Below are 11,949 nucleotides of genomic sequence, written 5' to 3'. Positions count from 1 at the left end.
GGCTACCCACCCTTGTTTTGTCTTATTAGTTGCACCTGTGTCTTTTGTGTTTACTTGATGTGCTTCCTTATTTATAGCTAGGCTACCCACCCTTGTTTTGTCTTATTAGTTGCACCTGTGTCTTTTGTGTTTACTTGATGGGCTTCCTTATTTATAGCTAGGCTACCCACCCTTGTTTTGTCTTATTAGTTGCACCTGTGTCTTTTGTGTTTACTTGATGGGCTTCCTTATTCATAGCTAGGCTACCCGCCCTTGTTTTGTCTTATTAGTTGCACCTGTGTCTTTTGTGTTTACTTGATGGGCTTCCTTATTTATAGCTAGGCTACCCGCCCTTGTTTTGTCTTATTAGTTGCACCTGTGTCTTTTGTGTTTACTTGATGTGCTTCCTTATTTATAGCTAGGCTACCCGCCCTTGTTTTGTCTTATTAGTTGCACCTGTGTCTTTTGTGTTTACTTGATGGGCTTCCTTATTTATAGCTAGGCTACCCGCCCTTGTTTTGTCTTATTAGTTGCACCTGTGTCTTTTGTGTTTACTTGATGGGCTTCCTTATTCATAGCTAGGCTACCCGCCCTTGTTTTGTCTTATTAGTTGCACCTGTGTCTTTTGTGTTTACTTGATGTGCTTCCTTATTTATAGCTAGGCTACCCGCCCTTGTTTTGTCTTATTAGTTGCACCTGTGTCTTTTGTGTTTACTTGATGGGCTTCCTTATTTATAGCTAGGCTACCCGCCCTTGTTTTGTCTTATTAGTTGCACCTGTGTCTTTTGTGTTTACTTGATGGGCTTCCTTATTCATAGCTAGGCTACCCGCCCTTGTTTTGTCTTATTAGTTGCACCTGTGTCTTTTGTGTTTACTTGATGGACTTCCTTATTCATAGCTAGGCTACCCGCCCTTGTTTTGTCTTATTAGTTGCACCTGTGTCTTTTGTGTTTACTTGATGGGCTTCCTTATTTATAGCTAGGCTACCCGCCCTTGTTTTGTCTTATTAGTTAGACCTGTGTCTTTTGTGTTTACTTGATGGGCTTCCTTATGTATAGCTAGGCTACCCGCCCTTGTTTTGTGCTGGATTATTCTTATGTTACGTGTGTATGATTTTGGTGTTTGTGCTCCGGACCTGGTACCCTGTGTGTTGGCTTGGTCCACATTTTCCGCGCCCTGTGTTGTGGGCATTGTGTTCGGTGCGTCATTAAAGTGCACTTCTTGGAACTCTATGCTCTCTGCTTCTGATTCTTCCCTCACTCACCTAGTTTCCTGTGACACGCCTGGCCAAACTGAGCAATCAGGGGAGAAGGACCATGGTCAGGGATGTGACCAAGAACCCGATGGTCACTCTGAAAGAGCTCCGGAGTTTCCAGAAGGACAAACATCTCTGCAGCACAGGCCTTTATGGTAGAGTGGCCAGACGGAAGCCACACCTCAGTAAAAGGCACCTGACAGCCTGCTTGGAGTTTGCCAAAAGGCTCCGAAAGGACCATGAGAAAGAAGATTCCCTGGTCGGATGAAACCAAGATTGAACTCTTTGGCCTGAATGCCAAGCGTCACGTCTGGAGGAAACCTGGCACCATCCCTACAGTGAAACATTGTGGTGGCAGAATCATGATGTGGGGATGTTTTTCAGCGGCAGGGACTGGGAGACTATCAGGATCGAGGGAAAGATGAATGGAGCAAAGTACTGAGAGATCCTTGATGAAAACCTGCTCCAGAGGCACTCAGGACGTCAGACCGGGGCGAAAGTTCACCTTCCAACAGGACAATGACCCTAAGCACACAGCTAAGATAACACAGGAGTGGCTTCAGTCTCTGAATGTCCTTCAGTGGTCCAACTTGAACCCGATCGAACATCTCTGGAGAGACCTGAAAGTAGCTGTGCAGCGACTCTCCCCATCCAACCTGACAGAACTTGAGAGGATCTGCAGAGAAGAATGGGAGAAGCTCCGTAAATGCAGGTGTGCCAAGCTTGTAGTGTCATACCTAAGAAAACTCAAGGCTGTAATCGCTGCCAAAGGTCTGTCAACAAAGCACTGACTAAAGGGTCTGAAAACATATGTAAATGTGTTATTTCACTTGTTTGTTTTTAATACAGTTGCAAAATATTCTAAAAACCTATTTTTGCTTTGTCATTATGGCTTACTGTGTTTAGATTGATGAGGGAAAAAATCAATTTAATAATTTTTAGAATAAGACTGTAACTAAAAAGTCAAGGGGTCTGAATACTTTCAGAATACACTGAACTACAATTGAAATGAAAATGAAGACAATGTAGCATATTTGAAGAGTAATCTTTTTTAGAGCGGTTTTGAAATTGAAATGACTCTTTCACTCCTGAATGTTTCTTGATATGAATACTTTCCAGAATGCATCTCACAGTGTGGAAGGTGTAGTTGACTGACAGACCCCTTAAGGCATGTAAACATGAACAGGGGTCCTGCAGGTCTCTTGCTTCTCTGGGATAGAAGCCTCCTGTCCCAGTGGACTGTCCTATAGAGCACCTCTCCTTCTCCCTCCATCCTAAACACCAGGCCTGTTATACTGCACTGGAACAGACCTGCACTGGGGCACTGGAACCTAGAGGAAACAGTATGATCAATATAATGTAGTAATATTTCCAATCTCCAATAAATATATGTTACCGGTAAGTTCCCATGATCCAAGATGTCTGGAGTAAATGAATTGCAAAGATCCTAAAATGGAAAAACAACAGCTCTTAAACCAACAGTTTGGAGAAGTGAATAGAGAATAGAACTGCTACAGTGCACTGTAGTTATGTTTCGGTTCCCTTCCCCAGATCTGTGCTTTTACACAATCCTGTCTCGGAGCTCTACGGACAATTCCTGCCATAGCAAAGGCTCAGAATACTCATGTAAATAAGGCATTTTGGGGTTTTATTTTTTATACATTTGCAAACATTTCCAAAAACCTGTTATGCTTTGTCATTATAGATATTGTGTGTAGATTGATGAGGAGGAAAAGTATTTAATCCATTTTAGAATAAGGCTGTAACGTAACAAAATGTGGAAAAAGTCAAGGGGTCTGAATACTTTCTGAATACACTGTAATTACCTGTTATGACTGTTTCTAGTTTATTTCTCTGCATTGTTGGGAGGAGCCGTTAGTTAGCATTTCCCTGTTAGTCTATACTTGTTGTTTACCAAGCATGGGACAAATAACATTTCATTTGAATCGTTTTCAGACACCAATACCTTTTAGCATCTTCAAACTGAACGTTGTCATGTTTTAAAGAAACCTCGGTAAGGCCAATTTTAGCAACCTTAACCCGACCACTAGCGACCTCGTCAAGGTGGTCGGGAACTCTTAGCATAACGGTTTTGGCTTGACAGTCGCTGGACCCAAATGGGAGTACCGCATAGGTTTTTAAAAGAAGAATATTACTGAAAAATGCTTCATGATCATAGTTCAACTGTCACACCCCATCGTAACCCAAAAGATAAGCGGATTTTACCACATCGTTTCAAAACAATGTAATTGTAAACAAACACCATAAAGCCTCCAACACATACGACGTTGAACTCATGGATGGTTAGTCGTTGCATCCATCTCTCTGTTTATGAATGTGAGTGTTTACAGTTCTCCACCCTGTTTAACAAAACAGAGGTGGGGTAACTGCTTTGTGGTTGTAGTTTGAACGTCAGATTGGCCATCAAAGCTCAACTCCATGAACTAAAACTGGTAGGACCTAGAGGAGTCCTCTAGCTCAGCTGGTAGAGCATGGTGCTTAGTGCTTACAATGCCATGATGGGGCCCAGGACCGAGTTGGGGAAACCCTGTCTTAACACTCTGCTGCAGACAACAATACATTATTAACACTCTGATGACACCCAGTGGACAAAAACACAGGACCAGCACCACTACTAACAATGAAAACAGTACCAGCACCACTACTAACATAATGAAAACAGAACCAGCACCACTACTAACATAATAAAAACAGAACCAGCACCACTACTAACATAATGAAAACAGAACCAGCACCACTACTAACATAATGAAAACAGAACCAGCACCACTACTAACATAATGAAAACAGAACCAGCACCACTACTAACATAATGAAAAAAGAACCAGCACCACTACTAACATAATAAAAACAGAACCAGCACCACTACTAACATAATGAAAACAGTACCAGCACCACTACTAACATAATGAAAACAGAACCAGCACCACTACTAACATAATGAAAACAGTACCAGCACCACTACTAACAATGAAAACAGTACCAGCACCACTACTAACAATGAAAACAGTACCAGCACCACTACTAACATAATAAAAACAGAACCAGCACCACTACTAACATAATGAAAACAGAACCAGCACCACTACTAACATAATGAAAACAGAACCAGCACCACTACTAACATAATGAAAACAGAACCAGCACCACTACTAACATAATAAAAACAGAACCAGCACCACTACTAACATAATGAAAACAGAACCAGCACCACTACTAACATAATGAAAACAGTACCAGCACCACTACTAACAATGAAAACAGTACCAGCACCACTACTAACAATGAAAACAGTACCAGCACCACTACTAACATAATAAAAACAGAACCAGCACCACTACTAACATAATGAAAACAGAACCAGCACCACTACTAACATAATAAAAACAGAACCAGCACCACTACTAACATAATGAAAACAGAACCAGCACCACTACTAACATAATGAAAACAGAACCAGCACCACTACTAACATAATAAAAAAAGTCTGAAGACATGGGCTATTCCGTTCCTATTTTACAGATATGCCTAATATGAACAAAACGTCACAATCCCTAGCAGGCCTACGGTCAGTTATGTCAATAGCCAAAGTGTAATAGCAGGTTATAACACATCACCCCTAGTGCTCTACGTGTGGTAATTTGGCAGTTCAACTGTAGTTCTGTTTTTCTATTATAATTACATTGCATAAAAACAACTTGTTTGGACACTGGTTGATAGCAGTTATTCACGATAATTCCTGTTTAATGTCTGTTAACAGTTCCATTGGAATTGTCCTGCAACCAGGCAATTCATTAACTAATTTCCCTTGGGGGGAAAAAAATCTTCGCCGGAAATGGAGGCGAGTAGTGCGGACCAATTGGAGGAAACGGAGAAAAAGTTGGTGAAGCAACAGCTGAATGAGAACAATATAGTTGTCAGTTGCGATGGTATGGAGCAGGAGGATGAGGTTCAAGGACAGGAACGGTCTGTAGTGGAAAGACAGGAAGAAGAAAGATGATACAGAAAGCAGTGGAGCGTCTAGTAAAGAAAGAAGAAGAAGAGAGATGATACAGAAAGCAGTGGAGCGTCTAGTAAAGAAAGAAGAAGAAGAAAGATGATACAGAAAGAAAGAAGAAGAAGAGAGATGATACAGAAAGCAGTGGAGCGTCTAGTAAAGACAAAAGAAGAAGAGAGATGATACAGAAAGCAGTGGAGCGTCTAGTAAAGAAAGAAGAAGAAGAGAGATGATACAGAAAGCAGTGGAGCGTCTAGTAAAGAAAATAGAAGAAGAGAGATGATACAGAAAGCAGTGGAGCGTCTAGTAAAGAAAGAAGAAGAAGAGAGATGATACAGAAAGCAGTGGAGCGTCTAGTAAAGAAAGAAGAAGAAGAGAGATGATACAGAAAGCAGTGGAAGCAGTGGAAAGCGTCTAGTAAAGAAAGAAGAAGAAGAGAGATGATACAGAAAGCAGTGGAGCGTCTAGTAAAGAAAGAAGAAGAAGAGAGATGATACAGAAAGCAGTGGAGCGTCTAGTAAAGAAAGAAGAAGAAGAGAGATGATACAGAAAACAGTGGAGCGTCTAGTAAAGAAAGAAGAAGAAGAGAGATGATACAGAAAGCAGTGGAGCGTCTAGTAAAGAAAGCATAAAGAGGGCCGAGGTAGGAAGCAAGAGCAGTGATGTGTTGGAGTGGAGTTGGTGAGTTTAATGAGACCACAGGGCCTCACTTACACCTTATCTGACTAACTAATGCAGAAAAATAGATTGAGTTGTAGAGAATCAAAGGACCATGAATGTAATAATAAATCGGTAGTCACCACTACAGAATATCCAGTCAGAACAAGGATGAGATGGATGTCAAAGGCTTTGAAGGTTTTCCTGGGAAATGTACGTATAGGATTCCTTAGTTTCAATGTTAGAGAATTTGTCCCATATGCACTGTAGTGTTTTAAATACCAAAGAATGGGACATGTAGTTGCTCAGTGTAAAGAAAAGATGTGCCAAGTGTGGAGAACAACATGATGACGGTGGATGTGGAAGCAATGTGAAGGTTAAGTGCTGTAATTGTGGGGGAGAACACAGTGGATGCCAGGTACAGAGAGAGGATAGAGAGGCTCAGAGATACAGGATCAGTCATGATGTATCATATGCAGAGGCTGTAAAACAGATTGGTAGAACTACAGTGAGGACTGATGGAGCTGACATGGATGTATCTGTAGTAAGTGGACCTAATGTCAGACTGATGGAGCTGACATGGATGTATCTGTAGTAAGTAGACCTACTGTCAGACTGATGGAGCTGAGATGGATGTATCTGTAGTAAGTGGACCTACTGTCAGACTGATGGAGCTGACATGGATGTTCCTGTAGTAAGTGGACCTACTGTCAGACTGATGGAGCTGACATGGATGTTCCTGTAGTAAGTGGACCTACTGTCAGACTGATGGAGCTGACATGGATGTATCTGTAGTAAGTAGACCTACTGTCAGACTGATGGAGCTGAGATGGATGTATCTGTGGTAAGTAGACCTACTGTCAGACTGATGGAGCTGAGATGGATGTATCTGTGGTAAGTAGACCTACTGTCAGACTGATGGAGCTGACATGGATGTATCTGTGGTAAGTAGACCTACTGTCAGACTGATGGAGCTGAGATGGATGTATCTGTGGTAAGTAGACCTACTGTCAGACTGATGGAGCTGAGATGGATGTATCTGTGGTAAGTAGACCTACTGTCAGACTGATGGAGCTGACATGGATGTATCTGTGGTAAGTAGACCTACTGTCAGACTGATGGAGCTGAGATGGATGTAACTGTGGTAAGTAGACCTACTGTCAGACTGATGGAGCTGACATGGATGTATCTGTGGTAAGTAGACCTACTGTCAGACTGATGGAGCTGAGATGGATGTATCTGTAGTAAGGGAACCTACTGTCAGACTGATGGAGCTGAGATGGATGTATCTGTAGCAAGGGAACCTACTGTCAGACTGATGGAGCTGAGATGGATGTTCCTGTAGTAAGTGGACCTACTGTCAGACTGATGGAGCTGAGATGGATGTATCTGTGGTAAGTAGACCTACTGTCAGACTGATGGAGCTGACATGGATGTATCTGTAGTAAGGGAACCTACTGTCAGACTGATGGAGCTGAGATGGATGTATCTGTAGTAAGTAGACCTACTGTCAGACTGATGGAGCTGACATGGATGTTCCTGTAGTAAGTGGACCTACTGTCAGACTGATGGAGCTGACATGGATGTATCTGTAGTAAGTAGACCTACTGTCAGACTGATGGAGCTGACATGGATGTATCTGTAGTAAGTAGACCTACTGTCAGACTGATGGAGCTGAGATGGATGTATCTGTAGTAAGGGAACCTACTGTCAGACTGATGGAGCTGAGATGGATGTTCCTGTAGTAAGTGGACCTACTGTCAGACTGATGGAGCTGAGATGGATGTATCTGTGGTAAGTAGACCTACTGTCAGACTGATGGAGCTGACATGGATGTATCTGTGGTAAGTAGACCTACTGTCAGACTGATGGAGCTGAGATGGATGTATCTGTGGTAAGTAGACCTACTGTCAGACTGATGGAGCTGAGATGGATGGTAGACCTACTGTCAGACTGATGGAGCTGACATGGATGTATCTGTGGTAAGTAGACCTACTGTCAGACTGATGGAGCTGAGATGGATGTATCTGTGGTAAGTAGACCTACTGTCAGACTGATGGAGCTGACATGGATGTATCTGTGGTAAGTAGACCTACTGTCAGACTGATGGAGCTGAGATGGATGTATCTGTAGTAAGGGAACCTACTGTCAGACTGATGGAGCTGAGATGGATGTATCTGTAGTAAGGGAACCTACTGTCAGACTGATGGAGCTGAGATGGATGTTCCTGTAGTAAGTGGACCTACTGTCAGACTGATGGAGCTGAGATGGATGTATCTAGACCTACTGTCAGACTGATGGAGCTGACATGGATGTATCTGTAGTAAGGAACCTACTGTCAGACTGATGGAGCTGAGATGGATGTATCTGTAGTAAGTAGACCTACTGTCAGACTGATGGAGCTGACATGGATGTTCCTGTAGATGGGTCAGACTGATGGAGCTGACATGGATGTATCTGTAGTAAGTAGACCTACTGTCAGACTGATGGAGCTGACATGGATGTATCTGTAGTAAGTAGACCTACTGTCAGACTGATGGAGCTGAGATGGATGTATCTGTAGTAAGTAGACCTACTGTCAGACTGATGGAGCTGACATGGATGTATCTGTAGTAAGTAGACCTACTGTCAGACTGATGGAGCTGAGATGGATGTATCTGTGGTAAGTAGACCTACTGTCAGACTGATGGAGCTGAGATGGATGTTCCTGTAGTAAGTGGACCTACTGTCAGACTGATGGAGCTGACATGGATGTATCTGTGGTAAGTAGACCTACTGTCAGACTGATGGAGCTGACATGGATGTATCTGTAGTAAGTAGACCTACTGTCAGACTGATGGAGCTGACATGGATGTATCTGTAGTAAGTAGACCTACTGTCAGACTGATGGAGCTGACATGGATGTATATGTAGTAAGTAGACCTACTGCCAGACTGATGGAGCTGACATGGATGTACCTGTAGTAAGTAGACCTACTGTCAGACTGATGGAGCTGACATGGATGTATCTGTAGTAAGTGGACCTACTGTCTGTCGGGTCTTGTGTTTCTGCTGGTCCTGGCTTGGTTTGGAGGTCTGTTCAGAAATATTGTGGACACTTTGATTAAAATTATTATTTACCGTTATTTAACTAGGCAAGTCAGTTAAGAACAAATTCTTATTTTCAATGACGGCCTAGGAACAGTGGGTTAACTGGTCTAGGAACAGTGGGTTAACTGCCTGTTCAGGGGTAGAACGACAGACTTGCCAGCTCGGGGGGATTGAACTAGTCCACCACTCTAACCACTAGGCTACCCTGCCGCCCCATAATGAATAAAGTTGGCTTCATAGTTTTTATCAATACGACTCTGGATGTGGAAAGCAGAAATGACAGGTTGAAGGTTATTGTGAAGATGGAAAAATATATATTGGTGGTAACAAACGGTTGTTGACATGCTGAACAATCCTAAAGCAGGAGTTTTAAAGATAAAGCTTATTAGGGTTGGGGAGTGGGGGGAGGTTGTGGTAGAAGTTAAGGATTTATTTGGTTTTGAATTGTATATTCGTGGTAGTACAGAATTAGTCAAATCATGATTGATTCCAGGACAGGAGTTGGCGGCACTTTAAACGTTTGTTTGCGGACCGCCATGAAGAAGAAGAAAACCTCGCCAACAACACAACGTCAATCCCGGAAATACGACACGAACAAAGAGGAGAACAACACGAGACTCAGTCGTATCGATTGTGCTGTGGACAAACTACGCGGTGAGGTGATACCTATTCCGCAGCTAGTTAGCTAGATTAATTGATCAAACCACTTTGTATATGTTGTTCGTTGGCAACCTTGAACTTTATGAAGTTTTTGGAACAGATTCCTGTTGGAACGTTCCACAGTAGAACGTTGAACCAGTAACCGGAAGGTTGCTATATCGAATCCCCGACCTGAAAAGGTAAAAATCTGTGGTTCTGCCCCTGAACAAGGCAGATAACCCGCTGTTCCTAGGCCGTCGTTGTAAATAAGAATGTGTATTTAACTGACTTGCATAGTTAAATAAAGGTCCAATAAAAAAAAATATAAATTCATTTTCGTAGGAAATACTACAATCTTTACTGGTCTCTCTATCTAATTTACACACACACAGTAGATTGCAGTGTTTGCAGAGAATATCTACTATATATGATCTATATGTGATTTACTATATGTTCCTTGCTCATTGACTTTAGACATGGCCCATAATCCTCCTAGAACCCAAGGTTAATTATAATACACAATGTGCTACCAAGGGGTGCAGCGGTCTAAGGCACTGCATCTCAGTGCAAGAGGCGTCACTACAGTCCCTGGTTCGATTTCCAGGCTGTATCACAACCGGCTGTAATTGGAGTCCAATAGGGCTGCGTACAATTGGCCCAGCGTCGTCCGGGTTTGGTTGGGGTAGGGCGTCATTGTAAATAGGAATTTGTTCTTAACTTATTTGCCTAGTTAAATGAAAAATAGTTCACATTTCCTGTTGCTGCAGGATTATTTTCTTGCTGAAGCAAACATGGCTCAGATTAAGATCCTACCTCTGTATGTAATACAAAGACCACTTTAAACCAGTAACTAACAACATTTGATGTTTACACTATTTTTGTGCAGATTCTCCTCTCCTCCTGGAACCCAATGATCCCGTTGTTGGACAGGCCTTCACCTTGTCATCATCGACTAATGGGACAATGGAAGAAGAGAGCCAGGACTGTGTCAGAGTGTCTGACAGCTCAGCTGAGGCTATGGAGGAGTTAAGCATCACAGAGTGTAGAGTAGTGGACCAGAGCCTGTGTACTACTGATCCTCCCATGGTAAGACCCTCACTGGAAAGAAATACAAGTTGACTATGTTTCTATTACATTTCTCTTCATATTCTTTCAAATCTATTGTTTTTCAATTTTAGAGGTCTCTTGACAACTTTGAAGCAGAAATCTACGATCATGAGGGCAAGGGAGCATACAGGTAACTCAGTATTATTTTACTTGTTTTCTCATGAATAGTTTGTAAGGACAATGCCTCATTTTTCAAGTCATATTCAGGGAATGTAATTAAAATGTCATTCTTCACCATTGTTTCCTCTAGGTTCCAGTGCCCCAGTGCAGGTCTGTTCCAGTGCAGTATAACAGGCCTGGTGTTCAGGATGGAGGGAGAAGGAGAGGTGCTCTATAGGACAGTCCACTGGGACATGAGGCTTCTTTCCCAGAATGGAAAGAGGCCTGCAGGACCCCTGTTCAACATCGACTGTCCTCAGAAGTCTGTCTGTCAACTACACCTCCCACACTGTCAGATTCATTCTGGTGAGTATTTTCATGAGTGAAAGATGTTCAACTGACCAGAACAAGATTGTAAATGAATTTGTTCATTGCCTCATTTGTCATTGCTGTTGTAGTACATCAGAGAAAGCTCAGTGTTCTCTTTTGGGAGATTCTCAATTGCACAAAAGTCTGCCTAGAAAGAGTAGTAATAATTACTAATAATAAAATGCCGATTGCCTCCTGCAGAAGAGGATGCTCAGGCCTATCCTCCTGCAGAAGAGGATGCTCAGGCCTATCCTCCTGCAGAAGAGGATGCTCAGGCCTATCCTCCTGCAGAAGAGGATGCTCAGGCCTATCCTCCTGCAGAAGAGGATGCTCAGGCCTATCCTCCTGCAGAAGAGGATGCTCAGGCCTATCCTCCTGCAGAAGAGGATGCTCAGGCCTATCCTCCTGCAGAAGAGGATGCTCAGGCCTATCCTCCTGCAGAAGAGGATCTATCCTCCTGCAGAAGAGGATGCTCAGGCCTATCCTCCTGCAGAAGAGGATGCTCAGGCCTATCCTCCTGCAGAAGAGGATGCTAAGGCCTATCCTCCTGTAGAAGAGGATGCTCAGGTCTATCCTCCCGCGGAAGAGTTACGAAATCAGCCCTTTGAAACAGCTGTTTTCTTATAAGAGAAAATGCGTACCTTTGAAAACAAATGGAGAAGTAGCATATTATCTATGAAACATCCAGCACAACTAACTACATGTCATTTGGGATTCCACCCTTGTAAATTTAATTT

The 11,949-nt window shown here is 42.7% G+C and overlaps 1 protein-coding gene across 1 annotated transcript; it reads left to right on the top strand.

Moving 5' to 3' along the window:
- Window positions 1-9,457: 9,457 nt before the first annotated feature.
- LOC135560328 (uncharacterized) lies at window positions 9,458-11,748 on the top strand. The gene is made up of 5 exons (XM_065002196.1): window positions 9,458-9,652; window positions 10,524-10,723; window positions 10,816-10,874; window positions 10,995-11,209; window positions 11,414-11,748. The coding sequence occupies exons 1-5, from the start codon at window positions 9,478-9,480 to the stop codon at window positions 11,746-11,748; spliced, it is 984 nt and encodes a 327-aa protein (XP_064858268.1). The 5' UTR covers window positions 9,458-9,477.
- Window positions 11,749-11,949: the final 201 nt, after the last annotated feature.

This window comes from Oncorhynchus nerka, linkage group LG15 (genome assembly GCF_034236695.1).
Source record: "Oncorhynchus nerka isolate Pitt River linkage group LG15, Oner_Uvic_2.0, whole genome shotgun sequence".
Taxonomy (NCBI): Eukaryota; Metazoa; Chordata; class Actinopteri; order Salmoniformes; family Salmonidae; genus Oncorhynchus; species Oncorhynchus nerka.
The sequence above is the reverse complement of the archived record's forward strand: the minus strand, read 5'-3'. Positions and strand labels throughout refer to the sequence as shown.